Genomic DNA, 26,280 nt, shown 5'->3' on the forward strand with positions numbered 1-26,280 from the left:
AACTGAGACCAGTGGTCACCATGGCAACCGGAATGCATTAAAAGTCTCCCTTCGGGGCTGGTGAGATGGCTCAGTGGGTAAGAGCACCCGACTGCTCTTCCGAAGGTCCAGAGTTCAAATCCCAGCAACCACATGGTGGCTCACAACCATCTGTAACGAGATCTGACTCCCTCTTCTGGAGTGTCTGAAGACAGCTACAGTGTACTTACATATAATCAATAAATAAATCTTAAAAAAAAAAAGTCTCCCTGCTTATGAAGGACCGAGTTCAGTGTGATCTTGATACGCATCATACCTAATTGAGACACACCGTTTAGTGTTTCTCAGAGGGGGAAGATAGCCCAGTTGTTATTGTTTGCCAGACAAGTGTGAGGACCTAAGTTCGATCCCCAGGACCCACTTTAAAAAGTGAGGCATGGCCGGGCGTGGTGGCTCACGCCTTTAATCCCAGCACTCGGGAGGCAGAGGCAGGTGGATTTCTGAGTTCGAGGTCAGCCTGGTCTACAAAGTGAGTTCCAGGACAGCCAGAGCTACACAGAGAAACCCTGTCTCGAAAAACCAAAAGATAAAAGAAAATAAAAAAAAAGTGAGACATGGTAGTGTGTACCTGTAATTCCTTTGCTGGGGAGGCAGAGACAGGAGGATCTTGGTGATCAGCCTGCTCCTATGACAGCGAGAGACTCAGACTCAAAATAACGATGATATCCCAGAAATGATACTCAAGGTTGTTTTCTAGTCTCTACACACCACACACACACACACACACACACACACACATACCACACACATACATACCACACATATACAACACACACATACACATATCACACACATACCACACACACACACCATACACATACCACACATATACCATACACACACACACACACACACACACCATACACATACCACACATATACTACACACACACACACACCACACACATACACATACCACACATATAACACACACACAGACACAAGCATATATATCTATATCTATATATATAGATATCACACAAACACACCACACATACTATACATACATATATCACATGCACATGCACATATATCACAGAACACGCATATATTACACATATACCACATGTACACATATACCACACACACACACCACACATACCACACACTACACATACACATACCACACAAACATATATCACACACACACACCACACATACACATACCACACATACACATACCACACACACATGCACATATGTCACACAACACACATATACCATACACACACATATACCACACACATACACACACACACACACACACACACACACACACACACCACACATACACACACCACACAATTCAAAGGAAAAATCATGACATCATCATAATGTAAATGTGGGATGATCAGGTTCGAAAATGCATTCTCAAGGCCACTGAGCTGGCTCTGTAGGTAAAGGTGCTTGCTGCGAAGCTTAATGACCTGAGTTCAATCCCCAGGACCCACATGGTAGAAGGCAAGAACTGATTCCTGATTCTGACCCCCACACAAGCATTATGGAAGGTACACATGCAAATAAATAAGCAAAATGCGTAAAGGAAATGTGATAAAGGTGAGGCCCCAGGAGAAACAGTGCCTTCTTGTGACCCAGCAGCAGCCCAGCTGGAGTCTGAGCCCCTCTTCACTTGCAGGATGCGTGGCCTCTGCCTCAGACAACAAAACCATTCTTCCCTCTCTGAGATGTCTAGCTTAGGCCATTGAATCCACTGCCTTTATGCCCCCCTCAATGTGCATCCTTGTGGAGAGACAGGACCCCAGCTTGCTGTTGTCTGCCAGGGGAGCAAGAGTCATCCATGGACTGCCCTTCCTGTCCCCTAAATTCACATATTGTGAATGGCTAATCTGCACGTCAGCTTGGTGGGCTCCAGAATTGCCATGGAAACCTGTCTGTGAGGGATGTTCTAGACTGGGTGAACGAGGAGGGAAGACTCACTGTACGTGAGGGGTAAAATAAAAAGGAGACAGTGAGCTGAGCACCAGCATCCATCTCTCTCTGCTTCCTGACCGCAGATGCAGCATGAGCAGCCGCCTCACGCTCCCACAACACTCCATGCCTTCCCCGACGTGATAGACTATTTCCTCAAACTGTGCCCTGAGATAAATCCCCCCTTTTAAAGAATTATTTGTTTATTTGATGTGTATGAGTACACTGTAGCTGACTTCAGACACACCAGAAGAGGGCACTGGATCTCATTACGGATGGCTGTGAGCTACCATGTGGTTGCTAGGAGTTGAACTCAGGACCTCTGGAAGAGCAGTCAGTGCTCTTAACCACTGAGCCATCTCTCCAGACCCCAAATTCCCTCTTTAAGACAGCTTTATCAAGTATTTTGTCATAGCACTAAGGAAAGTAGCATACAAAGCCTGACTCTTCTGCATGGTAGATGAATATTTGGGGGAAGGAGAATGGAGGGAAACAACAAAGGAAAGATAAGGAGGGCTTTATGGAGGTGACATAGTCCTGAGGAGGGAGTGCTTGAGAATGAGATTAGTGTCCATCTGAGAACAGATATGCAGCATATAGTAATTTCTTTGAGTGAATTGAGACATCCTATTATAGATGGGTGATCTAAAGACCCAGGAAGCAGTCAACTCACAAGTTTCAGAAAGTTCCTGAAATTTATCAGATCCATAAGTCGCCCCCCCCCCCACTACCTCTAAGGTTATATAAGAATGAAGGATTACTGAGAAGGGGAACCTCTTTATCCTGTCAAGCTGTCTGTCTGTGCATCTTACTGAGAGCTCCAGGGTCATCCATCACCTAGGTTGGATGATACAACTGCCTTTGACTCATCCCTGTTCCTGTAACTAGCCCCAATTAACGCATTGGATCACTAAGTTGGACTTCGGTGGTAATGTTACTTTGGTATGTTGTCAGTTCCTCATTTGGAGTGAGTAGGTATTTATTCACATCTCCTCAGGAAAAGTGTTACACATGAGAAGACAGAGCCAGGAAAGAGTCATCTGTGAATCCAGAAGAAAATCCTCAGCATGGTCGTATCTGACTGCTTGCAACTTGATCTTGGTTCTTCATTTTCTAGAATTGTGAGGCATATTTGTTCAGTCCTGTAGCCTACGATCTATTTGTATTGTAGCTCAAGATGCTTCTGGGGGGGGCAATTCTGGGAGCCCAGCCAATAAAGACTTTAGGAGTCTTTATTTTAAAGGCACTGGAAAGTGCTTTTGCTAGAATGCACCCGCTCCTCACCTGGCCCACAAGATACTCAAAAACACAAGGAAAGCATGCCCACGTCCATTTTGTTTCTGTTCTCTGTCTTTGGGTCAGCTACTGTCTGAATTTCTTTGCCTGTTTCTATCATAAAATACTTAAGGGAAAGAGGCTTGTTTTAGCTCACAGTTTAAGGTAAGATCATTATGGCAGGCTAGTCAAGGTGACAGGAGCTTGAAGCAGCTGTCCACACCCACCATCAGGAAGCAGAGGTAGGTGAAAGATGGCTGCTGCCCAGCTCCCTTTCTCCAGTCATACACAGCCAGGGAACGGTGCCGCCCACAGTGGGCGGCTCTTCACACATCAATGAACATTGTCCAGATAATTCTCCACAGGTATGCCCCGCCCCTCCCAGAGCAGGGTGGGGCTCTCCCAGCTGATTCTAGGACCAGTCAAGTTGACAATTAACACTAACCACCATAGTCATTTATCTCTGGGATGTAGGCATGTCAATCACTCACTCCCAGACTGAAGGTACAGTCACTGAAGACCCTTAGTGTTAGCATCTACACAGTCCTATTCCAGAACCCCGGAGACTGCCTATTCTAAGTCTATAGTCACCTTGAACTCTAGGAACGGCAGAGCCTCACAGAAAGATCACCCCATGGTAAGATCACCCCTGTATTAGTCAGGGTTCTCTAGAGTCACAGAACTTATGGACAGTCTCTAGATAGTAAAGGAATTTATTGATGACTTACAGTCGGCAGCCCAATTCCTTACAATTGTTCAGTCGCAGCTGTGAATGGAAGTCCAAGGATCTAGCAGTTACTCAGTCTCACACGGCAAGCAGGCGAAGGAGCAAGAGCAAGAGCTAGAGCAAGAGCTAGACTCCCTTCTTCCAATGTCCTTATATTGTCTCCAGCAGAAGGTGTAGCCCAGATTAAAGGTGTGTTCCACCACACCTTTAATCCCAGATGAAAGGCGTAGCCCAGATTAAAGGTGTGTTCCTTAAACTCGGAGATTCAATCTTCTGGAATCCATAGCCACTATGGCTCAAGATCTTCAAACCAAGATCCAGATAAGGATCTCCAAGCCTCCAGATAAGGGTCACTGGTGAGCCTTCCAATTCCGGATTGTAGTTCATTTCAAATATTGTCAAGTTGACAACCAGGAATAGCCACTACAATCCACCCCTTGTCAACTTGACACAAATAATATCTCATGTTCACATGAAACAATAACAAGGTTGTAAATACGCCTAACATGATATAACTATCCCTCGTACAATCGCAAACGCATTAGTAAATTTACAATGGGCATTCATATTACTTTATAATCCTCGTTTCTGCAACTGGTTACGTGGCCTTAATTGGTATTTATAACTACCTTCCTCTACTACCCATTCTGTATTTCCTTCACCTTCAGCCAGCACCTCAGCAGGTCTTGGCTCTTTTCCTGGAGGATTGACCCATACCTTCATTCCTGATGGGTCTGCGTCCTTTGTCATCCTGCTTGGATTAGGCTGTTGTAGTTTCCCATTGACTTTAATCACAGGACATGGTAGTACTAAGAGACGCCCTAAGGGATCTCCTGCACTCCAGACATAATCTTGCTTACCACCATTGTGAAGAGGTAATCCAATTTCCCCATGGTAATCTGGATCTATCACCCCTCCTAACACTGTTATTCCTTTTTTAGCCTGTTGGTTTAAGGGCATTAGAAGCCCAAAATGACCAGGGGGAAGTCTGAGCTTCCAGTTCAATGAAATGTTTGTTGTAGCTCCTGGTAGGAGCACTCCCCTCTCTGGAGCCAAAACTTCTAAGCCAGCAGAACCTAGAGTTATGGGGACAGGAAGCAAAAATTTTCCTAGAGGGTCACTAGGAGTGATAGTAAGTGGAACTATTCCGTTTTCCACCCCTTGATTCCTGGACCCATGAATCCTGGCTATGGGTGAAACTGTACCATATATCGAGCGCTGATTCAAAGCATATACTGCCTTCTGAAGAACTCTGCCCCAACCTTCCAAGCTGTTACCACCTAATTGGCACTGTAACTGCGTCTTCAAAAGGCCATTCCATCTTTCTATCAGACCAGCTGCTTCAGGATGATGGGGAATGTGGTAAGACCAGTGAATTCCATGATCGTGAGCCCACTGTCGTACTTCTCTGGCTGTGAAATGAGTTCCTTGGTCAGAAGCAATACTGTGTGGAATACCATGACGATAGATGAGGCATTCTGTCAGTCCGTGAATGGTGGTTTTAGCAGAGGCATTACGTGCAGGAAAGGCAAATCCATAACCAGAATAAGTATCTACTCCAGTAAGAACAAAACGCTGTCCTTTCCACGAAGGAAGTGGTCCAATGTAGTCAACCTGCCACCAGGTTGCTGGCTGGTCACCTCGAGGAATGGTGCCATATCTGGGGCTCAGTGTTGGTTTCTGCTGTTGGCAGATCTGGCAATCAGCAGCAGCTGTAGCCAGGTCAGCCTTGGTGAGTGGAAGCCCATGTTGCTGAGCCCAAGCATAACCTCCATCTCGACCACCATGGCCACTTTGTTCATGTGCCCATTGAGCAATGACAGGGATGGCTGGGGAGAGAGGCTGATTGTCCACAGAACGGGTCATCTTATCCACTTGATTATTGAACTCCTCCTCAGCTGAAGTCACCTTTTGGTGAGCATTTACATGGGACACAAATATCTTCACATCCTTTGCCCATTTGGAGAGATCTATCCACATACTTCTTCCCCAGATGTCTTTCTCACCAATTTTCCAATTGTGATCTTTCCAAGTCCCTGACCATCCAGCCAATCCATTGGCTACAGCCCATGAGTCAGTGAATAATTGTACATCTGGCCATTTCTTCTTACAAACAAACTGTAATACCATGTGTACTGCCCGTAGTTCTGCCCACTGTGAAGATTTTCCTTCACCTGTGTCTTTCAGGGTTGTCCCAGAAAGGGGTTGTAATGCTGCAGCTGTCCACTTCTGGGTGGTGCCTGCATAACGTGCAGAGCCATCAGTAAACCAGGCTCTAGTCTTCTCCTCTTCGGTCAGTTGATCATAGGGAACACCCCATGAGGCTATAGGCGCATGCTTGGCAGCAGATGGCATTGTAACAGGAGTAGAAACCATAGGCATTTGCGCAACTTCTTCATGTAACTTGCTTGTGCCTTCAGGACCTGCTCTGGCCCGATCACGTATATACCACTTCCATTTGATAATAGACTGCTGCTGTGCACGTCCCACTTTATGACTTGCAGGGTCTGATAGTACCCAGCTCATGATGGGTAATTCAGGTCGCATAGTAACTTGGTGTCCTATTGTCAAACGTTCAGTTTCCACTAAGGCCCAATAGCAGGCCAAGAGCTGTTTTTCAAAGGGAGAATAGTTGTCTGCCGATGATGGTAGAGCTTTGCTCCAAAATCCCAAAGGTCTTTTCTGTGATTCACCTACAGGGGCCTGCCAGAGGCTCCAAACAGCATCTCTATCAGCCACAGACACCTCAAGTACCATCGGGTCTGCTGGGTCATATGGTCCAAGTGGTAGAGCAGCCTGCACAGCAGCCTGGACCTGTTGAAGGGCCTTCTCCTGTTCCAGGCCCCACACAAAGCTAGCAGCTTTCCGAGTCACTTGGTAAATAGGCCTAAGTAACACACCCAAGTGAGGGATGTGTTGTCTCCAGAATCCAAATAGACCCACTAAACGTTGTGCTTCTTTCTTGGTTGTAGGAGGGGCCAGGTGCAATAACTTATCTTTCACCTTAGAAGGAATATCTCTGCATGCCCCACACCACTGGACTCCTAAGAATTTCACTGAGGTAGATGGTCCTTGAATTTTGGTTGGATTTATTTCCCATCCTCTGATACGCATATGTGTTACCAATGAGTCCAAAGTGGTTGCTACTTCCTGCTCACTTGGTCCAATCAGCATAATGTCATCAATATAGTGCACCAATGTGATATTTTGTGGAAGATCCAAACGATCAAGATCCCTTCTTACTAAATTATGACACAGGGCAGGAGAGTTAATATATCCTTGAGGCAAAACTGTGAAGGTATACTGTTGGCCTTGCCAACTGAAAGCAAATTGCTTCTGGTGGTCCTTATGGACAGGTACTGAGAAGAAGGCATTTGCCAGATCAATAGCCGCATACCAGGTGCCAGGAGATGTGTTAATTTGCTCAAGTAACGAAACTACATCTGGTACAGCAGCTGCAATTGGAGTTACCACCTGATTTAGTTTTCGATAATCAACTGTCATTCTCCATGATCCATCTGTTTTCTGCACTGGCCAGATAGGAGAGTTAAACGGAGATGTGGTGGGAACCACCACCCCTGCATCTTTCAAGTCCTTGATAGTGGCAGTAATTTCTGCAATTCCTCCAGGAATACGATACTGTTTTTGATTCACTATTTTCTTTGGCAGAGGCAACTCTAAAGGCTTCCATTTTGCCTTTCCAACCATAATAGCCCTCACTCTACAGTTCAGAGAACCAATATGAGAATTCTGCCAATTTCTGAGTATATCTATCCCAATTATACATTCTGGAACTGGGGAAATCACCACAGAATGTGTCCGGGGACCTACTGGACCTACTGTGAGTCGGACATCAGTCAAAACTCCATTAATCACCTGCCCTCCATAAGCCCCTACTTTAACTGGAGGGCCACAATGTTTCTTGGGATCCCCTGGGATCAGTGTCAACTCAGAACCAGTATCCAGCAGACCCCGAAAAGTCTGATTATTTCCTTTTCCCCAGTGTACAGTTACCCTTGTAAAAGGCCGTAGGTCCCTCTGGGGAAGAACTGGAGAAAGGGTAACAGCAAAACCTTTGAGTGTCTTATCAAGATCCTTCCTCAGCGGAACCTGGCCACCCCTTCATTCAAGGGGTTCTGGATCTGCAAACTGTCTCAAGTCTGGAAATTGATTCACTGGCCGAGATTGCTGTTTACCACGATCTAATGTAGCCTTTCTTTCATTTGGCTGTTTACCACGATCTAATGTAGCCTTTCTTTCATTTGTTTGAGAATTTTTCTGCTTATACAGATCAAACAAATATGCAGTAGGCTTCCTATGTATTTCATTCCTGGAAACACCATGATTGGTTAGCCAGTACCAAAGGTCCAACCGAGTCATGCCATTATAAATTTCACCTCTCCTGTGCTGACCATTACTGGGTATGCTATTATAAACATTCTTTTGTCTACGCTGTCCATTATAATAACTAGAATCACCTTGTCTCCGGCGATTCAATGCTGCCACCTGGCTCTTGTTACCTCGGAATCCAACTAAACCCAGTGAATTTAATTCATCTAATTGAGCAGAAGCATCTCCAATGCTAAGATCTGGCACAAGGAAAAGGGAAAGAACAAAACCCTTCAAATGTGCTGGTGCCCCTCTCACCAATTTGCGTCTTATAGAGCTGGTGAAAGGCATATCTTCTGGACCTTCCCATTGTGGACAATTATGCTTTACACAATATATCCACTCTAGCATTGCAATTTCCCTAAGTCTTAAAATCCCTTCATCAACACTAAGCCATGGAATATCAGGCATCTCCAAGTCATTTCCAGTAGGCCATCTTTTGATAAACACCTCAGCCAACCATTCAAACAAACTTTTGACACCTTTTTTAACTATGCGAGCTTCCGTATTAAACCTAGAATCTCTACTCAGAGGACCCATGTCAATAAACTCAGCCTGCTCTAGTTTTATGTTCCTTCCACCCTTATCCCACACCCTTAAAATCCATTCCCACACATATTCACCAGGTTTCTGCTTGAATGAATTAGCAAACTCATTAAGCTCCTTAGTAGTGTAGCGAATTTCCTCATGGACTACACTTTCTACCTCCCCTCTAGGAGCCTGTTTTGCTTTGAGTCTGGTTACAGGTCTAGAAGAAACTATTGGTGGGCCGTGAGCAGACTCTGCAAAATTAATTTCCTCATGTGGGGAAGGCATTATTTCAAGAGGTGGGGCTGAGGGTACTACTTCCTCAGGTGGGGCAAACCCTTGAGAATCTGAGGATTCAAAATTCTCAGCTTCAACATGGTCTTCCCACACATCCCCATCCCATGTTGTAGGATCCCATTCTTTGCCAATTAGAGCCCTTACTTTAACTGTCGACACACTCTGAGGCTGAGACTTGAATTTTCGCTGTAGTTCAGCCAACCTTACAATGAGAGTTTCTGTTTGATTTTCTGCAACTTGAGCTCTATTGCTACAAGAGAGAAGATTCTCCTCAAGGACACACTTAGCAACTTTTAGATCGTTTACTTGTGTCTGGAGCCTTTCGATTTTATCACACAACTCCTTCCTTTCATTCATCATTTTTTCCACAGATACTAAGAGCAGCCAGCCAGTAAAATCATTTTTCGATTTTTTCCCCATCTTGTAGAAAGCTTTGTGCACTGAATCACCTAATTCATTAAGAAAATCAAGGGCATTAGCTTCTTTAAGTTCGGAATATAGTTTCAACCATGGGTCTTCAAAATTCTCTGAGCTCCCAGGAGGGAGAGAATCTGGAGAGGTTTCAATAGTTGAAAGTGCTGGTGGATCAACAAGCCAATTCCAGAATTTTAAAAGATTCATCCTTGTACTTCTGTTACTCTAGAACCACTCCTGGTACCAACTTCTGTATTAGTCAGGGTTCTCTAGAGTCACAGAACTTATGGACAGTCTCTAGATAGTAAAGGAATTTATTGATGACTTACAGTCGGCAGCCCAATTCCTTACAATTGTTCAGTCGCAGCTGTGAATGGAAGTCCAAGGATCTAGCAGTTACTCAGTCTCACACGGCAAGCAGGCGAAGGAGCAAGAGCAAGAGCTAGAGCAAGAGCTAGACTCCCTTCTTCCAATGTCCTTATATTGTCTCCAGCAGAAGGTGTAGCCCAGATTAAAGGTGTGTTCCTTAAACTCGGAGATTCAATCTTCTGGAATCCATAGCCACTATGGCTCAAGATCTTCAAACCAAGATCCAGATAAGGATCTCCAAGCCTCCAGATAAGAGTCACTGGTGAGCCTTCCAATTCCGGATTGTAGTTCATTTCAAATATTGTCAAGTTGACAACCAGGAATAGCCACTACAACCCCCAAACAGAAGTGATCATGCTTTGAGAAGCAGCTTGTCCCTCAAGCAATAAGGATTTAGTTGGACTGCCCTACAGAATCAGATGATGATCAATGTGACCCAGAACTGTCCCTGTCCCCTGCTGCAGCTCTCTCTCCATCTAAACCTAAATCTCTTATCAGAGCCCTGAATATCGACTCGGGGGTCACTGAACCCCTTTGTCTTCTTTTCCCAACATGGAGACATTGATTAAATCTCCTTTTTCTGCTTTTTTTTTTTTTTTTACCATTAGTCATCTCTTTAATTAGAGAATTCACACTGGTGACTCATCTAGTCTGTTGGTGGCTCTCATAACTAGAGAGTTTGCCCTAAACTCCTGTAACAAGAAACCAACAACCCAGTTGAGTGGCAGACAACTGTGAAGCTACCAGTCACAGGGATCAGACAAGTGAGAGGGTCTGTGAGTAAGCAGAGGCCATGAGGTTGGAGACAGAGGACCACAAGAGGAAGGGCAGGCAGCATGTAGGATCTAGAGGGACCTGCCTCTGTGATACTCCTGCTCCTGTCACAAAGGTCCTCTTAAGTCCTTGTGCCTTACAGATGTCCCTACAATCCTATCATCTTGATCCCTCCCAGGAATTTCCTTATTCCCTGTCTTGTGACAATAGACTTTGTGCCTAAGGACCTTCTGGGCTTGCACTATCCCCTCTGTGGTCTCCAAAAAACAGGACAGCTCATGAGCGTCAGTGACAAGTGTACTCATCCAACAGACAAGATGAGTAGATAGGCAGACAGATGAAAGACAAATGTTTTGTCTTGAGATGTGGTGGTTTGGATATGCTTGGCCTATTAGGAGGTGTGGCCTTGTTGGAGGCAGTCACTGTGTCACTGTGGGGGTGGGCTTTGGAGGTCTCCTCCTATGCTCAGGCTCCACCCATTGAAGAAGAGAGCTTCCTTCTAGGTGCCTGAGGATGCCAGTCTCTCCTGGCTGCCTTCCGATCAAGATGCAGAACTCTCAGCTCTTTCTCCAGCACCATGTCTGCCTGCATGCTGCCATGCTTCCTGCTATGATGATAGTGGACTGAACTTCTGAATCTGTAAGCCATCCCTAATTAAATGTTTACCTAATCAAAGAGTTGCCTTGGTCATGGTGTCTCGTCACAGCAATGGAAACACCAAGACAGATGCCATCTTGCTATGTCGCCTGGGAAACCTTGAACTCTCGATCTCCAGCCTCTGCCTGAGTCCTTGGATGACTAGTGTGTGCCACTATCTCCCAAGAGCTTGCTTTTTTTTCACAGGCAGCCCACTCAATCCTGAGTCTTCCCCTAACATCACCCTTATCCAGTCCGTACACACCAAGCAAATATTCCCCTGCTGTAGATCTTCCTTGGCCAGATATGAGGCAGGTTGACTAAACCTTGGTAATACAGCTGAGGATGACCTTACTGCCTCCATCTCTCTAGTGCTGGGACTGTAGGTGTGTGCCATCAAGCTACACAAGGTGGGGATTGAACTCACAGCCTCATGTGCGCTGGGCAAAGATCTATCAGCTGAGCAAGCCCAGAGCCATCGCTAGGGCCAAAAATCCCATCAAGAGGAAAGTGGATAGAGATGAGGTGATCAGCAACTGGAAGGCAGAGGCAGGAGGATTGAAAGATTGAAGCTAGCTTGGGCTATGTAAATGAGGTCTGGAGCAGCCTGGGCTACATATAAAGACCCTGTCTCAAATAAACTAAACAACTGTTTGTATCACCCATATATACCCAGAATAACACTGGATCAGATATCGAGGCTACCTCAGTGAGCCATAGAGAAGGTGACCAAACTGCCCTTTACCTCCGGAGCAGTAATCAATATCAACCCCAAGTGCCCAGAACCCTGAAGGAGACCCTGTGACCCCCCTCCAGTATTGGGGATGACGGTTGTCATTTGTAAGCTGCAGAGGGAGGGGACACCGTACCCCAGCTCTCCACCTCAGCACACATGACAGGCTCATCGGCTTCCCCAGCCCCCGCCTGAAAAGGTATTTAATTTGCCTTTTACAACATGCCAATTGCAAGTTAATTAACTGGCAATTGAGAGTTATAGGCTGCATTAGAATTTATTAATACCATTGGAAGTAAATCTCCCTGGGAATTCAATTAATTGAAAAATCTCGTGAAATTCTCCATAAAGCAGGTCTGTGAGAGACTGGGCTTGGAAGTGCAGGTGCTGGCTCTCCTCGGGGCGGGAGGGGTTTGTGTTCCAACTGGGGCGGCTTTGGGAAGGCTTTATCCCTCTCTTGGCCCGGCTCCTTCTCACGATGCCTTAAGGGGTCTGGACAGGAGGTGATTTCATTGCCCAGGTCCTGTCAGGTAGGGGGTCAGTGATCTGACACAGTGGCTCACTGTGTTGCACCCAGCTAGCCTGGGAACTTAGGATGGCCACATGTTCCTGCACCTGGACATCCACAATTGAGCATGGAAGGGTGAGCTATGGGGTGAGTTTTGGGTCGAGTGAGTCATGGGCTTGGCTGGGGGACCCTGGCTTTACCTTTATTAATTACCCTTGCTGGGACTCAGTGCTGCCTGTTTCCACCCTATACCTCATGGTTTGGGGGGAAGGCCGAGAAGGAAGGACATAGGTGGGACCAACTCGGGATCGCAGTCCTGAGCGTTTGCCGTGGCTGGAGGCTGTGGAAGGGCAAGTAGGGTTTCCGGTTGTGGAAAAAGCAGCCACGATGCTGTGTTCAGGCCATAAGGCTGGGCCTCTCTCCCGAACCCCCTTGCTGGAGCACCCTTGAGCTTCACAGCGTGCGCATGCGCATGCGCATACACATGCAGGGGCTCGAGGAAACTTGAGGAGGGGAGGAAAAACATAGGTTTCCTTATCTCTTGCTCTGAGCAAGGAACACAGCAGTCTCCCATGACTAGACATTGCTTGTTGAGACCAGAACATTCCTGAGCTTCCTGCTCCCTGTCAATGTTCAGCTCCAAACTCATCCGTCCTCAGTCTCCCAGCACTGAGTGATCCTGAGTGATCCTGGGCCAGCTGGGTCCAGGACCGTGCGGGTAGAGTAGAAACACTCACCTATCGGGTCTGGGAACAGGCCTATAGCCATCGTTCCGGAACAGGCAGGCGAAATTTCCAACTGTGTGTCTCTTGGTCTCTCTCTCATCTTTAGCTCTTGGTTCCGGACTCTGTAGCTCAGAGCCTCTGCTTTCTCCATCACCTGGATATTTGATAGCCATCTTCTTTATTAGATTGGAACTCTGGTTTCAGTGTCAGCAGATGTCGGCTTTGGTTTGGAGAGGATCAGGCACACAACAAGAACCTGATCTATAGTGATCCAGCAGCCACTCTGCACCCCACCCTGACCTAGGACCTTGCTTATTGAGTATTTGGGTTTTTCCCAAAGTTCTAGAAAGGAATTAATTGATTGGCTAAGCCAGGTCTGGAAAGGAACAGGAGACAGGGTAAGGGGTGCCCTGGTACAGTGCTAATAGTTTAAACCCTAGTCGGAATAACTCTACCTCACAGCAAACCACTTTTTTTTAAAAAGTTGTTTCATGTCCCAAAATGTCACCAAAGCCATCTCTCCCATGACTAGACATTGCTTGTTGAGACCAGCAGACTCCTTGAAAAAGCAAAGGCAGACGCCATATTAATGTATAGTATTCCTAAATTCTGAGTTTTAAAATATTATTATTATTGTGTGTAGGTGATGCATTGTGGGCTGTAGGTGTGGAAGTCAGAGTTGTCAAAGAACAACGTTGTGAAGTCGGTTCTCTCAGTTCACCTTTATGCCACTTCCAGGGATTGAACTCAGGTTCCCAAGCTTACCCAGCAAGTGCTTTTCACATCGGCCGCACAGTCTGGTTTTCTATGGTCCGAGGTCACTGCTACTGCTTTGACATTGAGTGTCTCCTGCTCTAGAGCTTGAACAGATTCTATTGACACTCAGAGCCTTGTGAACTCAGAGCGTGGTGGGCGTGTGATTGACAGCTACGAAGAAGGAAATGGAGCTGTCTGCACTTTTCCTCCTCATGAACTCATCAAACTCATCAGGATAAGCTTGCTTGAATCATCCTTACGTTGTTGAGCTGTCCGGGTTGGGAAGCAGGTGTTAATTAAACACACCCCACCCGGAGTCATGCAATGCCTGGCGTCTCTCAGTTTAACTCTGCCTTATAGCTTTATAGCACGGTGGCATACGCCTTTAACCCCAACACTGCGGAGGCAGAGGCAGGCAGATCTCTGTGAGCCAGTCTGGTCTACATGGTGAATTCCTGGTCAGCCAAGTCTTCAAAACAAAAACAAAACCACGTGTCTGTTTTGCAGGGCTGGGGCCCCAACTTAGCCCAGATTCAGCCTTGATAGAGAGAGTAGGCAGCCACTTCTTTCTTTTAAAATTTTATTATGCTTTTATTTATGTGTGTGCGCGCGCGTGTGTGCGCATGAGTGCATGTGTGTGTGCACGTGCATGCGTGTATAGGTGAGTATATTTTTCCTCCTCATGTAAGTCTGTATTGCACATGTATGTGGATAACTACAGAGGCCAGGGGAGGCATTGGCTGGCCTGGAGCTGGAGTTTCAGATGGTTTTGTGTCCAGCATGGGTGTCATTCATGGAACCTGGAAGCCCCTGTAAAAGCAGACAGCTGTAGTAACTGCTGAGCCATCTCTCCAGCCCCATCTTAAAATGCAGACGTATTGATCCCTTTTTGTGTAGCAGTGCACATCTGGAGGCCGGAGGACACCTTGCAGGAGTCAGTTGTCTCCTGTCACGGGGGTCCTGAAGATTGTACTCAAGGTCACCAGGCTTGGTGGCAAATGTTTTTACCTATGGAGCCATCTCGGCTACTCCGAGCGGCCACTTCTGAAGCTACCTTCCCTCCTCTACCCGCTTTCTTGGGTTCCTCTGCCTCAGAAACCTTAAGGGTACCCTGAATCTGGACACAGTTGTTTATCAGTTGTCTGGCATAAATTATCTGGGTGCAGTCCAGCCTCCCCCAGAGCTGACAAGCCACAGAAAGACCACAGTGGAGAGAGCACCTTTATTTGAAATAACATCACAGGTCTCTGATCACCTCCTGGTGGAGACAGAGAATAACTCAGAGAGAGCCTACAGGGCCCAGTGGGGTCAGGTCACAGCCTTGCATAAGCACCAAGAACTTTAGGGATGGTCACTCCTGCTGGGCAGGGAGACATACCCGAGGGTGGTGTTTTCTGTTCTCTGAGTGTCAGGGCCATTGGCCCAGTTATAGGAGCACCAGGATGGGGGGAGGGCGTCATAAGAGACCAAGCACCAGCCAGAGAAGCCTTCAGGGCTGTGGGGCAGTTCTTCTGTGTAACCTGCCTGGACCCCAGCCTCAAGGTGTGTGGCCACGGCCCCTAGCAAGCCTAGAATACAGGCAGTCTGACTCTGTTAAGTGGACACGGATTTGTGTTGTCCATCAAATTAGGATATAGATATTCATGAAAGAGTGGCCATGATGGAGGTTGTAGGTCCCATTCTGGATGGATGGTCTCATTAAATGGTCCTTCCTTCTCCATGGGGGAGGGCAGATAAGGACCAGTAGGCTCAGCAAGACTGGGAGACATTAGGGGGCATCGCCAAAGCTCTTCGCCTTTCTCATTCTCAGAGACCCTCCTCCCTCACAGTCCCAAACTCCCCTCTTGGAAGCTGACCCCTACCCGCAGCCCTAAGGAAGACCAGAGGAAGAGAGGCAGGCCCAAAATTTTGTAGTGCCCTGATGTCTTTCCAGGTGGCCCTGCCTCCCGGCAGCCCAGCTGCCTCAGGAATCCTCTGGGCCACACACCTCAGGGTCATGGCTTCAACAACAGTGAGGTCTGGGTTAAAACCTACCCCCCAGGCCCCCACATCCAGAATCCGGGTCATGTGTACCATGTGCACATCGGTCCCCAGGCTGAGTGGGGAGCACAGACCTACCTTTTAAGGATTAAATGAGACAATATAGGGAAAGTGCCTGAGCTGGCCCTGGCCCTGACAGAGCAGGGGCTCAGCCATTGAGGGTTGTGATTATTCTCCCACCTCCACCTAGCCCACCCAGCTCACCCAGCTTACCCAGACCCCGTCTCCAGCGGGAGTGGGAGGTAGGGGGCAGGGGCAAAAGAAGAGCTCTGTCGGGGTGCTAGTCAGCACTGGGCCCTGCCCTTGGAAGCACCATCTCTCCCCAGGGACCCCAGGCTCCCAATGTCCTCCACAATGGTCCCTGCTTGATGCCCAGTCCCACATGGGGAGTCTTCAGGATGCACCCGCTGTTCAGCTGTAACACTGGGCTCGCACTGGACAGAGGGACTCTTACTTCCTGTCGCCAGCCTGGTCTGCGCTCTTTTGTGCAGGGTCGGGGCCCAGCAGGGCAGCCAGGATGCCGTCAGGTCGAGGACCTCCTCGCTTCATCTTGAGATTGGCTCTCAGGGCTGCATCCTGCCCAGAGCCACCCTCAGGAGAGGCCAGGGGATCTGGAAGGAGGGCAGAAGGAACGTTGCTCAAGACAGCCTAGGCGTACCCAATGGCCTGGCTCCCAGTGAGAGGAAGCAAATAGGCTCTGTCCCTCATTCATTCATTCATTCATTCATTCATTCATTCATCCCATTCATTCTGCAGCACACACATTCATTCATCTGTTAATTTGCTCACCCATTCACACATCCAGGTCTCCATTCATTTTCCCATTCATTCATCTTCTTTCCCATTCATTCACCTAGCTAGTCACGCCACCGTTCATTCACTTTGCCATTCATTAATTTCCCCATTCTCTCGTTTATCATCCACTAGCCCATTCTCTCATCCACCTACTCGTTCCCCAAGTCATCCATTCCCCTGCTCATCCATTGTCTACCTACGCATTCTCCCACTCATTCATGCACCTAGGCACCCTCCCCCCATGTGTTTGATCCTGCATTCATCATACCTAGGCACCCGCCCGCTCATTCTTTAGCCAATAGCAAGTGGCCTGAGCTCCAGACCCTGCAGAGTCACCAGCCACCCCCAGCTTGTACAAGGGGTCCCCAGTGTATTGGGAAGACACAGGAAAAACTCATTCCACAGTGAGAAGGAAGATAGGGACAAAGAGGGCTTAGGACAGCTTCACCGAGAAGCGTGGGAATCAGTGGTCAGCGGTCACTGCTCAGTGATGGAGGGATTGGCCTGAGCAAGATGTGGAGGCAGGAGACAGCCGGGCATGTCTGGGTGTGGCTGGTCATCCCCTGTGATGCCGGGGGCGGGGGTTGGGGCGGGGGAGGGGTGTTAGGGTTTAGACACTTATTGTCCTTAAGCAAATGGAGGAATGAGAATGCAAAATCAGAGGGCCATTTGACAATACCAAGGTGGAGTCCCTGAAGCAGGGACCACACAGCATGGCAGCCCCCACGGGGCTGTAGGTCATGAGAGTGTGGGAGGCCTGCTTGCTACTCACCATGGACTCCAATCATATGCTCAAGGATAAGGACCCTCTCTGCCAGGATCTTCAGGGCCTCGCGAAGCTGCTGCACACCTTCTCCCTGGTGGCAGTGAAAGGCCAGGTTCAGGGTCTCAGTAAGCCTGGGGTGGGCACAGGCTATGCAACACAGTGGACATCCTCACAGCCCTGCCTTTCCCTCAGTGTTCACACCGCTACAGTCAAAGCCAAGCAGTGGCTGTGTGCAGGCTGGTGCTCCAAAGAGGTCACCAATGAGCAACCTAGAATCCAGTCAGTAAGCATCCCCATAGTTACCCAGCATGTACTGCTGGCCTGGGCTTCTACTCTAGACCTGGTGGGCTCAAGCCTGTTTTTCTCTTGCCATGGTTTTCTAAGGGCTCCTTCCCAGCATGCCCTGGGCTAAAATTGTTGCTAGGTTTTTTTGTTTTTGTCAATATGACACAAGCTAGCATTATCTGGGAAGAGTAACCTCAAATGAGAAAGTGCCTCCATCAGATTGGCTTGTAGGCCAGTCTGTGGCTCACAATCAATTTATTGACTGATGATTGATGTGGGAGGGCAGAGCCCACTGTGGGCGGTGTCATCCCCTGAGCAAGGTGGTCCTGAATTATATTAGAAAGCCGGCTGAGCAATCTATGGGGAGCAAGCCAGTAAGCTGTGTTCCTCTATGGTTTCTGCCTCAGCTCCTGCCTCCTGGTTGCTGCCTTGACTTCCCCTGATGATGGACTGAAACCTGAAACTGAAATTAACTCTTTCTTCTCTGGGTTGCTATAGGGCACAGTGTTTATCGCAGCAATAGAAAGCAAACTGACCTGAGCAGTCTGCTCCCAGCTACTGAGCCATCTCTACAGCTCTGATTCATCATATATTCCTGAGAGATGCAGGTCAAGCTCCAACAGAGGCTCTACTTCCCACTATGCAAAGGATTATCTCAAAAAGGTCGTGGACCTGAATGTAAGAGCCCAAATCATAACGCCTTTGGAAGGGACCGTAGGTGTCAGCAGTTGTAACCTTGGATTAGGTGATGGTTTTTTTGATGTGATGCCTACAATACAATGGCCAAGAACAAAGTAGGCGATCGTGTGCCTTAAAAGAGGATTTTTTACTTTCATAATGAGGAATGCTAGCAGAATGAAATCTCACTCATAAATGGAAGATAATTTTGCAATTGTTGGACATCATATTGGACTGTTTTTAACCCAGGTTATATGAAGAACTCTTACAAGCTTTGGCTTCCCCTGATGACCGAAAGTTTGAGAATCTGCTCTTCAGCCAATGTTAATCACAGTGATGGAAATCAACCCAGGACACTCACCTTCCAGGCAAGACCAAGAGGCCAGAGCACCCGGCTCAGAGGCCTGCAGGTGAGCACCGAGAACTGCACCTGCCTGGATTGTCTGTCTGAGAGAACCCGGCCAGATCAGCTTTGTGGGGTAGGCTGGGTCAAGCCAGAAGACTAGGGACAGCTGAGCCTCCCAGCTGGTAGGAGCTAGTGCCAGGCACATTCAGAAACCTTCCCGCGTGGCTTCGCTTGTGGATGTACATGACCACAGAAAGTAGGATGCTAACTTTTGAGAGCCACTGCAAGGCGGAGGCAACGCCAAGTGGCCAAGGGGCAAGGCTGCCACCGCAGAACAGCACAGGGCTGGTGTCAGGACAGTTGTGCGGTTTTGCCCTGTGGAACACGGGAGCTCTGTTGTTCCATTCAGAGTCAAGGGGCGAGTCAAAGAGTGTTTATTAGATGATTAAAGCAAAGGTCTCACAGGAGACAAGGCAGCTTGTGTGCAGAATCCACACCTCCTAGCTGGGGAAGAGGCTCTGGGTCTTCGGGGTTTCTCAGAAACCCAGAAAGCTGTCATCTCCTCCTCCTCTCCCTCCCCACCTCACCTTTCTTTCCCTCTTCCATTTCTCCCTTTTCTTCCCCTCGCCTCTCTCCCTCTTCTCCTTTCTCCTCCTCCTCTCTCCTCTAGTTTCCTTTTTCCTTCCATTCCTCATGTGCTACATTTTATTTTGTTTTGTTTTGTTTTTGAGACAGGGTCCCAGTATATGCCCCAGGTTAGTCTCAAACCTGTGCTTTTCCTGCGTCAGCCTCCTGAGCACTAGGATTTTCTTTTCCTTCCTAAAGCCCCTACGCTTGGCTCAGCCTCACTCCTGTAGCCTAGGCTGCCTCCACCCTACTCCAAATCTCCTCACTGACTCTTGAAAAGTCTGCCACAAGCCTACTTCCAGCACATACAGGTAGCCCTGAGCAGGCACTTCCCTTCCTGGGACTGTTTTTGCTTTTGTTATTTATTTTTTGTCCCCCAACCCAGTCTTCCAAGGTCTCAGTGGCCCATGCTGGCTGTGGACAACCTTGACCTTCATGCATGCTGTGTTTACAGCTTCCGCTGGGGACCCCAGGACCGCCGTTCCCTTTCCTCCCCCTCCAAGCACTTGTCCCAGCTTCCACTTGCTTGACCCAATCTTTTCCTCCTTCATTAGGGTTCCAAGTTGCGCCCCCTTCCTTCCTCCGCCTGTTGAACCCCACATCTACCAGCTCACGTCCACCAAGTCAGTGTGGCGACTGCTCTTTGTAACGAGGGCTTGTTAAGGGGCAGTGTCTTTCCAGCATGTCTATGCCCCGCCCCCCACCAGCCACTCCTGAGAATGCTCCTCCCATCCCAGCATCCGGGCTCAATCACCCCAGCTGCAGCTGCGGCTGGCCCATAATTGCAAGAGTAGCCACCTTGTTGAGCTGGAAATTGCCAGAGGAAAAAGGAGGACTCTGTCCTCGGCAACTAGTACCCAGCTCAGGTGGCCTTGGTTGTCTGGCTTTCACCTCTAGAACAGGAGACATTACCAACAACCATAGTTACCTCTGCAGCGCTGGCTTTGTCCTCTTCTTCCTTCACACTGGGCTCACCCTAGGAAGCAAGTCTCATGGTCAAGATATTGGTAGAGGCAAGGGCATCTCTCCACCCTCGGGGACACACAGAAATTGAAGACAGATGGTCTGCAGTGACACAAGGGACTAGGACATCACTTGTCCAGTCCGCCATAGGGACACATAGACTAGGACATCACTTGTCCAGTCCGCCATAGGGAGGTATGTAGAGTTACCCCAAGGACTGCCCTGAAGCACGGGGCACTCAGGCTTGGAACTTGGTGGGGGGCGGGGTCAGCTTTTGTGAATGTTGATTAAATTGCCTTTGTCTCTAGGCTCTGTTTCCCAGTCTCTAAAATGGGGCCAGGAAAACCAGCATCATGGATGGCATTACATATACATGGCCAATGACTGCTTTGTGGCTTTGAGTGATGCTAACCTCTCTGTGCCTATATTGCTCACCTCTAAAAGGTGACTAGTAATAATACCTATCTTGCTGCTATGCAGGAGATTAAGTAGATTAATACTGAGCAGAGGCTTACACTATTCTGAGGTCTAGAAGTGCTGTCAAAGTTAGTGCTGCCATTGGTCACTAGAAGAGGCAAGCATGGTCATTGACAGATGTTTCTGAGTTCAAATCTCAGCTCTACTGTTGTGCTGTGTGGCTTTGGGAATTACTTAATCTCTCTGAACTATGGTTGCCAGTTCTGATAAGTCATTATAATATAGTCTGTATATGTGGTAGTGAGGCTTAAATACATGATGACAGCCACTCCTATTATCAGTAGGTACTCAGCAGAGATCCATTCTCCACCTCCTGACCCTGATTTGTGGCTTGAATATGAAATATTAGCCTCTTTGTTTGGTCTTAGAGACTGGAGGCCCATAAATCCTTGTGTATTAAAAAAGGTAATGGAAGAGCTGTCTGAGTACCAGACTCTGGGAGGTCCAGAGAACCAAAGGAACCTTTCTGGTTACACGGACTGTGAATCTATAACCCTGGGCTATACAGCATTAATATAAAACTCCAAACCACTTGGTGCATTAACTGTGTATAAATTGTGATTAGACCCTTCCAGGACAACCCCCAACTTGAGGCTATTTCCTCTCGTCACACTCTCAGGCTGGAGTCCCACCTCTAGGTTACCCCTTTTCTGTTGGGACATCTCAGGCTGTACCCAGTTCATGCTTTCCAGTCCCTCCTTTAGTTAGAATAGACAAACCTACACTTGGGAACATTATGGAGCTGAGTGCAGACATGTCCCCCAATTTCCCGGTGCCCAGCCCATACTTACAGATGGCCTTGCCACAACCCGCTCATCCACCAGGCCCTGAGAGGGGAAAAACCGTCAGTGATATTCTCGTCTTGGATGTTTTCTCTCTCTCTGGCCTCACCCACATTGGATCTCAGAAGAGGAAGCTGGAAGTTCAAACTTGGAAGCTGACTGGGCCTGCAGCCCCACCCACAGCAGAAGTCTGATCTAAGCCTTGGGTGAGACTTCAGTTCAATCCCTTGTACAGTGAAGCAGTGCCAAGCATGGGCATCATGAAAAGGAGGGAAGCAGGAGACTTAGCACTTGGGCAAAAAATCCTACAAGTAACTGAGGCAGGAGGATGGTCATGTATGTGCTGACCCAGGGTTTATATGTGCCAAATCCAGGGTTCTCAGTCATATGCTTATGTGTGCAGCTGTCTCTCCTGACACCCAGCTGCTCACAAAACACTGTCCAATCTGTCACTAAAATGGTACCCTAGCTCCTGGCCTCAGAGTGAGCCAGAGAGACCTTCTGAAAATGCAAACAGTAGCATGAGAACTGACTCCCAACTCAACCAGTGCCATCTACATGACAGAAACCTCACAGAGTTCCACAGATAAGTCCCAGATACCTCACCTTGTCTTACATCCCACTCCACATTTACTGCTAGCCTTGTCCCTAGATCAGGGCATCAGCACCCACACTCCCTTCTCTAACTGATGGATGACATGGCTGGACAGGCAGAGGAATCCTAGAACTTGGGACTGTCCGATCAAGCTTCCTCTCCCATATATGATTCTCAGGAAAAGAACCAGGATTCCAGTGCCATGGGTTACCAGCCAAGAATGTCTGTGTGACTTCCAGCAATGTCTAACCTCCCTGGGACTCAGCTCACCAACAAGATGGGAGTGGTGCCACACTGGGACATTGACACCCCAAGACTACCCCCTATATTACACTAGAAATGGCTGTGTCCTTACCTGGGATCCAGGTGCTCCTGGGGGTCCTGGGGGGCCGTGTGGTCCTGGGGGACCTGTGGGTAAAGTCATTGAATGCCTGAGGTCAGAAAAGGCCACTGATCCCCCATCAGATGTGAACAGAGACATTCCCAGCATCCTGACCCTGCCCTAGGTCTTCCCCCCATTGATAACAAATGAAAGTTTGATGAATGGACATCATAAAAGACTCATACACTCTCAGCTCTCATACTCCAATCTCTATCCACCCACCGCCTTTCATGCCTAATCTACATGGTTACCCCAATCCTGAGCCCAGGAGACTGAAAAGGGAGATAATCCAAGCTACCCCAGCTTGTTTGCCCCCTGCCAATGTGGAAACCTTGAACCAGCCCCCTCTAACAGCCTCTATCCATTTCTTTGTTTTCCATGGCTGCTCACCATGTCCATCCAAATCACACATTTAGAAATGCTTGATTAGGGACCTCTGTAGCCCCAGCCATTCTGGGCATCCTTATATAGTTATAGAGATGACTCTAGAGCCATCTGAGAGGAGATGCCCAAACTAGACTGGTGTGTGGGCATGCCTGGGGGATTGTCTTAATTATTAATTGATGTATGAGAGCCCAGCCCACTGTGGGTGACACCATTCCCTAAGCAGATGGTCCTGGCTGTAAGAGTCTGAATCAGTAAGCCAGCAAGTAGAATTCCTCCATGGTTTCAACTTCAGGTTCTTGCTCTGGCTTCCCTCAATGGCAGACTATGCCCTGCAAACTGAAATAAACCCTGTCCTCCCCTGAGCTGATCTTGGCCATGGTATTTGTCACAGCAACAGGATAGAAATTGAAACACTCCCAAGTTCCCACCAGGCCCTCTTCACCTCACCCTGCAGATGCCCTTCTGGAAAGTTCCACTGGTGCTGTTTCTTCCCATTAATTGATGAGCAAACTCTATTATTATTTCCTGGTTTTCTCACAGCACTGGGTAAGAGGAATACCAGGACTTCTCCCTTTCCTCCTCCACATAAATCTTTGGTGTGGGCCAGCCGCTGTGCATGGCCACTGTGGGCTTCATGCCTATTTCCCCCAACAGCCCGGGGGATGTCCCAAGGGCCAGGCTTTCAACCCTTTTACCTGCACAGACCTCACTTCTCCAGCCTGAGGGAGACTTCACTAGAGTGTGCCCAGGCAGCCACCTCAGGAGAAGACACACCAGGCCACAGTCTAATTACAAAACAAACACCTTCTCTGTGTCCCAAGCAAGCCAGAGATGTGGCATGTCACCTGGAAGTCCTCAGCACCCCAAGAATCTGCTGCCTCACCTCTCTCAAATATAACCTTCTATGTGAACCCCACTTATCTCCTTTCCAAAGCTGCCTCTCACCTTTGCTTTTTTCCATTCTACAGAAGAGTGGAGAGGAAACCCAGGTCCTTGTGCATGCTAAGCAATGACTCTACCACTGAGCCACGCCCCCAGCCCCTCCCTGGGGGATTCTAGGCAGGGGCTCTACCACTGAGCCACGCCCCAAGCACCTCATTGGAGGATTCTAAGCAGGGGCTCTACCACTGAGCCACGCCCCCAGCCCCTCACTGGGAGGTTCTAGGCAGGGGCTCTACCACTGAGCCACGCCCCCAGCCCCTCACTGGGAGGTTCTAGGCAGGGGCTCTATCACTGAGGCACACCCCACATCCTCACTGAGCCATGGCCCCTGTCCCCAGGACAGAGGTGAGCAGCACAGAGCTGCCTATATGCATTTCTAATCTGTTCATTTATGGGGCTCTTGGGGCATGGCGTGTGCATCTGTGTACACAGAAGGTCTGTGAGGGATGGGAAATCCCCAGTCTCTCTTTTCCTATAGGGATCTCAGTTTTGCTGCCCACTGTACACATGAGCTGTAACCTCCTCCAAGGTCCTGAGTCCCCTCTGTTGCCCAGCCTGGCCCTGGTCTGGGTTTGCATGGTTCCTGGTGCACCTCTCATTGTGGCCCCCACAAGGACAGCCTGGGACAACTTATTCAGGCATCTGTCTTGTTCTAGTAGACTTGCTCAGATTTGATGTGTCCAGTTGTGTCAGGGTGGGGATGGGGGTTTACCTCAGGCCCCAGGTCCATCTGTAGACTATAGACTGCCCAATTGGACTTTAGTTACCTCAGGACCTGGGCTCAGGGCTAAGGATGAAGACAGTAGAGTGCTTAACTGGGTTGGATTCCTAGCACTGAATAAGCTAGGTGTCCTGGGGGCACATCTGTAATCTTAGCACGTGGGATCTGGAGGCAGGAGGACAGGAAGTCGAAGGCTATCCTTGGCTACATAGTAAGTTGAAGGCCAGCCTGGGCTAAATGATACCCTGTCTTTAAAAAAAAAATGTAGGAAAAAAAAAGACCTTTGTACTCAGGACAAACCCAAAAAGGAATCCTTAATCTACTCACCAGGGGGGCCTGGGGGACCCCGGGGACCTGGGATGCCAGTCAGCACTGTGTCTACAACAGCAGGGTTCAGCTGGGAGTCTCCATCTGCAGAGAGAGTCAAATGATCAGTAGTCAGGCGGGGTGGGGGTAGCCAACCTGGATGCTGAGTCTGAGAGTCCAGCATCCCCACCCTGTGTGCAAATGGACACATTTACTGCTCAGAATTCAGAGTAAGGGATGGGGAAGTGGATCGGCGGTTAAAGAACTTGTCACACAAGCGTGAAGGTCTAAGTTCAAAACCCCAGCACCACCATAAAAGCTGGGAGTGGTAGTGCTTGCCTGTAACCCCAACACTGGGGCACGGAAACACCAGACTTGCTGGGTTCCCAGTCAGCAATCAGCAAGCTCTAGAGTCAGCAGGAGACCCTGTCTCAAATAATAAGGTGGAGGGCAACGGTGGAAGACACTCAATGTCAACCTTTGGCCTTTACACACACGCACACACGAACACACACACACATACACACGCACATGCATATACACACATGCACTCACGCATGCACGCACACACGCTTGCACACACACTCATGCATGTGCACACACTCATGCATGTGCACACACACAAACACACACACATATACACACATGCACACACTCACGTGCACACTCATGCACGCACACGCACACGCGCGCATACACACACATGTACACACACTCACGCATGTGCACACACACTCATGCACGCATATACACATGCACACACACTCACACATGTGCACACACTCACGCACGCATGCACACACAGACACGCACACACCTGCGTACCCGAATGCATGGACATGGGGTGAGGGCTCCTCCATTGGACTCCTGGTGGCTTAGGGATATATTTATTTCAGTGGTCATTAAGGTCACTGCCCACTCTTCAGCATCATATGCCTTCTCCCTAACTAGGAACATTTCTTCAAGGGAACCTAGGCTACAGACCAAGTCAGAATGGGCTTCCTGCCCCGCCAGGCACCCTTTGAGTGCACCGAGATTCCCATCATGCCTTGGGACAAGCCCCCTCTTACTGCAAGCGCTCAGAAACTAT

General features: G+C 48.5%; 1 protein-coding gene across 9 annotated transcripts in view; it reads right to left on the bottom strand.

Moving 5' to 3' along the window:
* Nucleotides 1-15,301: 15,301 nt before the first annotated feature.
* Col26a1 (collagen, type XXVI, alpha 1) overlaps nt 15,302-26,280 on the bottom strand; it is a 141,618-nt gene continuing 130,639 nt past the window's right edge. For 7 of the 9 annotated variants that reach the window (XM_006504362.1, XM_006504363.4, XM_011240858.2 and 4 more), the window contains 6 exons: nt 25,212-25,295; nt 22,808-22,860; nt 21,867-21,902; nt 20,564-20,611; nt 17,706-17,790; nt 15,302-16,749 (listed from right to left, as the gene is read on the bottom strand). In XM_006504362.1, coding sequence (XP_006504425.1) covers nt 16,589-16,749; nt 17,706-17,790; nt 20,564-20,611; nt 21,867-21,902; nt 22,808-22,860; nt 25,212-25,295 — 467 coding nt within the window. In that variant the 3' untranslated portion in view covers nt 15,302-16,588. The remainder of the gene's footprint in view (nt 16,750-17,705; nt 17,791-20,563; nt 20,612-21,866; nt 21,903-22,807; nt 22,861-25,211; nt 25,296-26,280) is intronic. The other 2 variants (NM_001346699.1, NM_024474.3) reach the window with 1 other exon arrangement.

Source organism: Mus musculus, chromosome 5, assembly GCF_000001635.26.
Source record: "Mus musculus strain C57BL/6J chromosome 5, GRCm38.p6 C57BL/6J".
Taxonomy (NCBI): domain Eukaryota; kingdom Metazoa; phylum Chordata; class Mammalia; order Rodentia; family Muridae; genus Mus; species Mus musculus.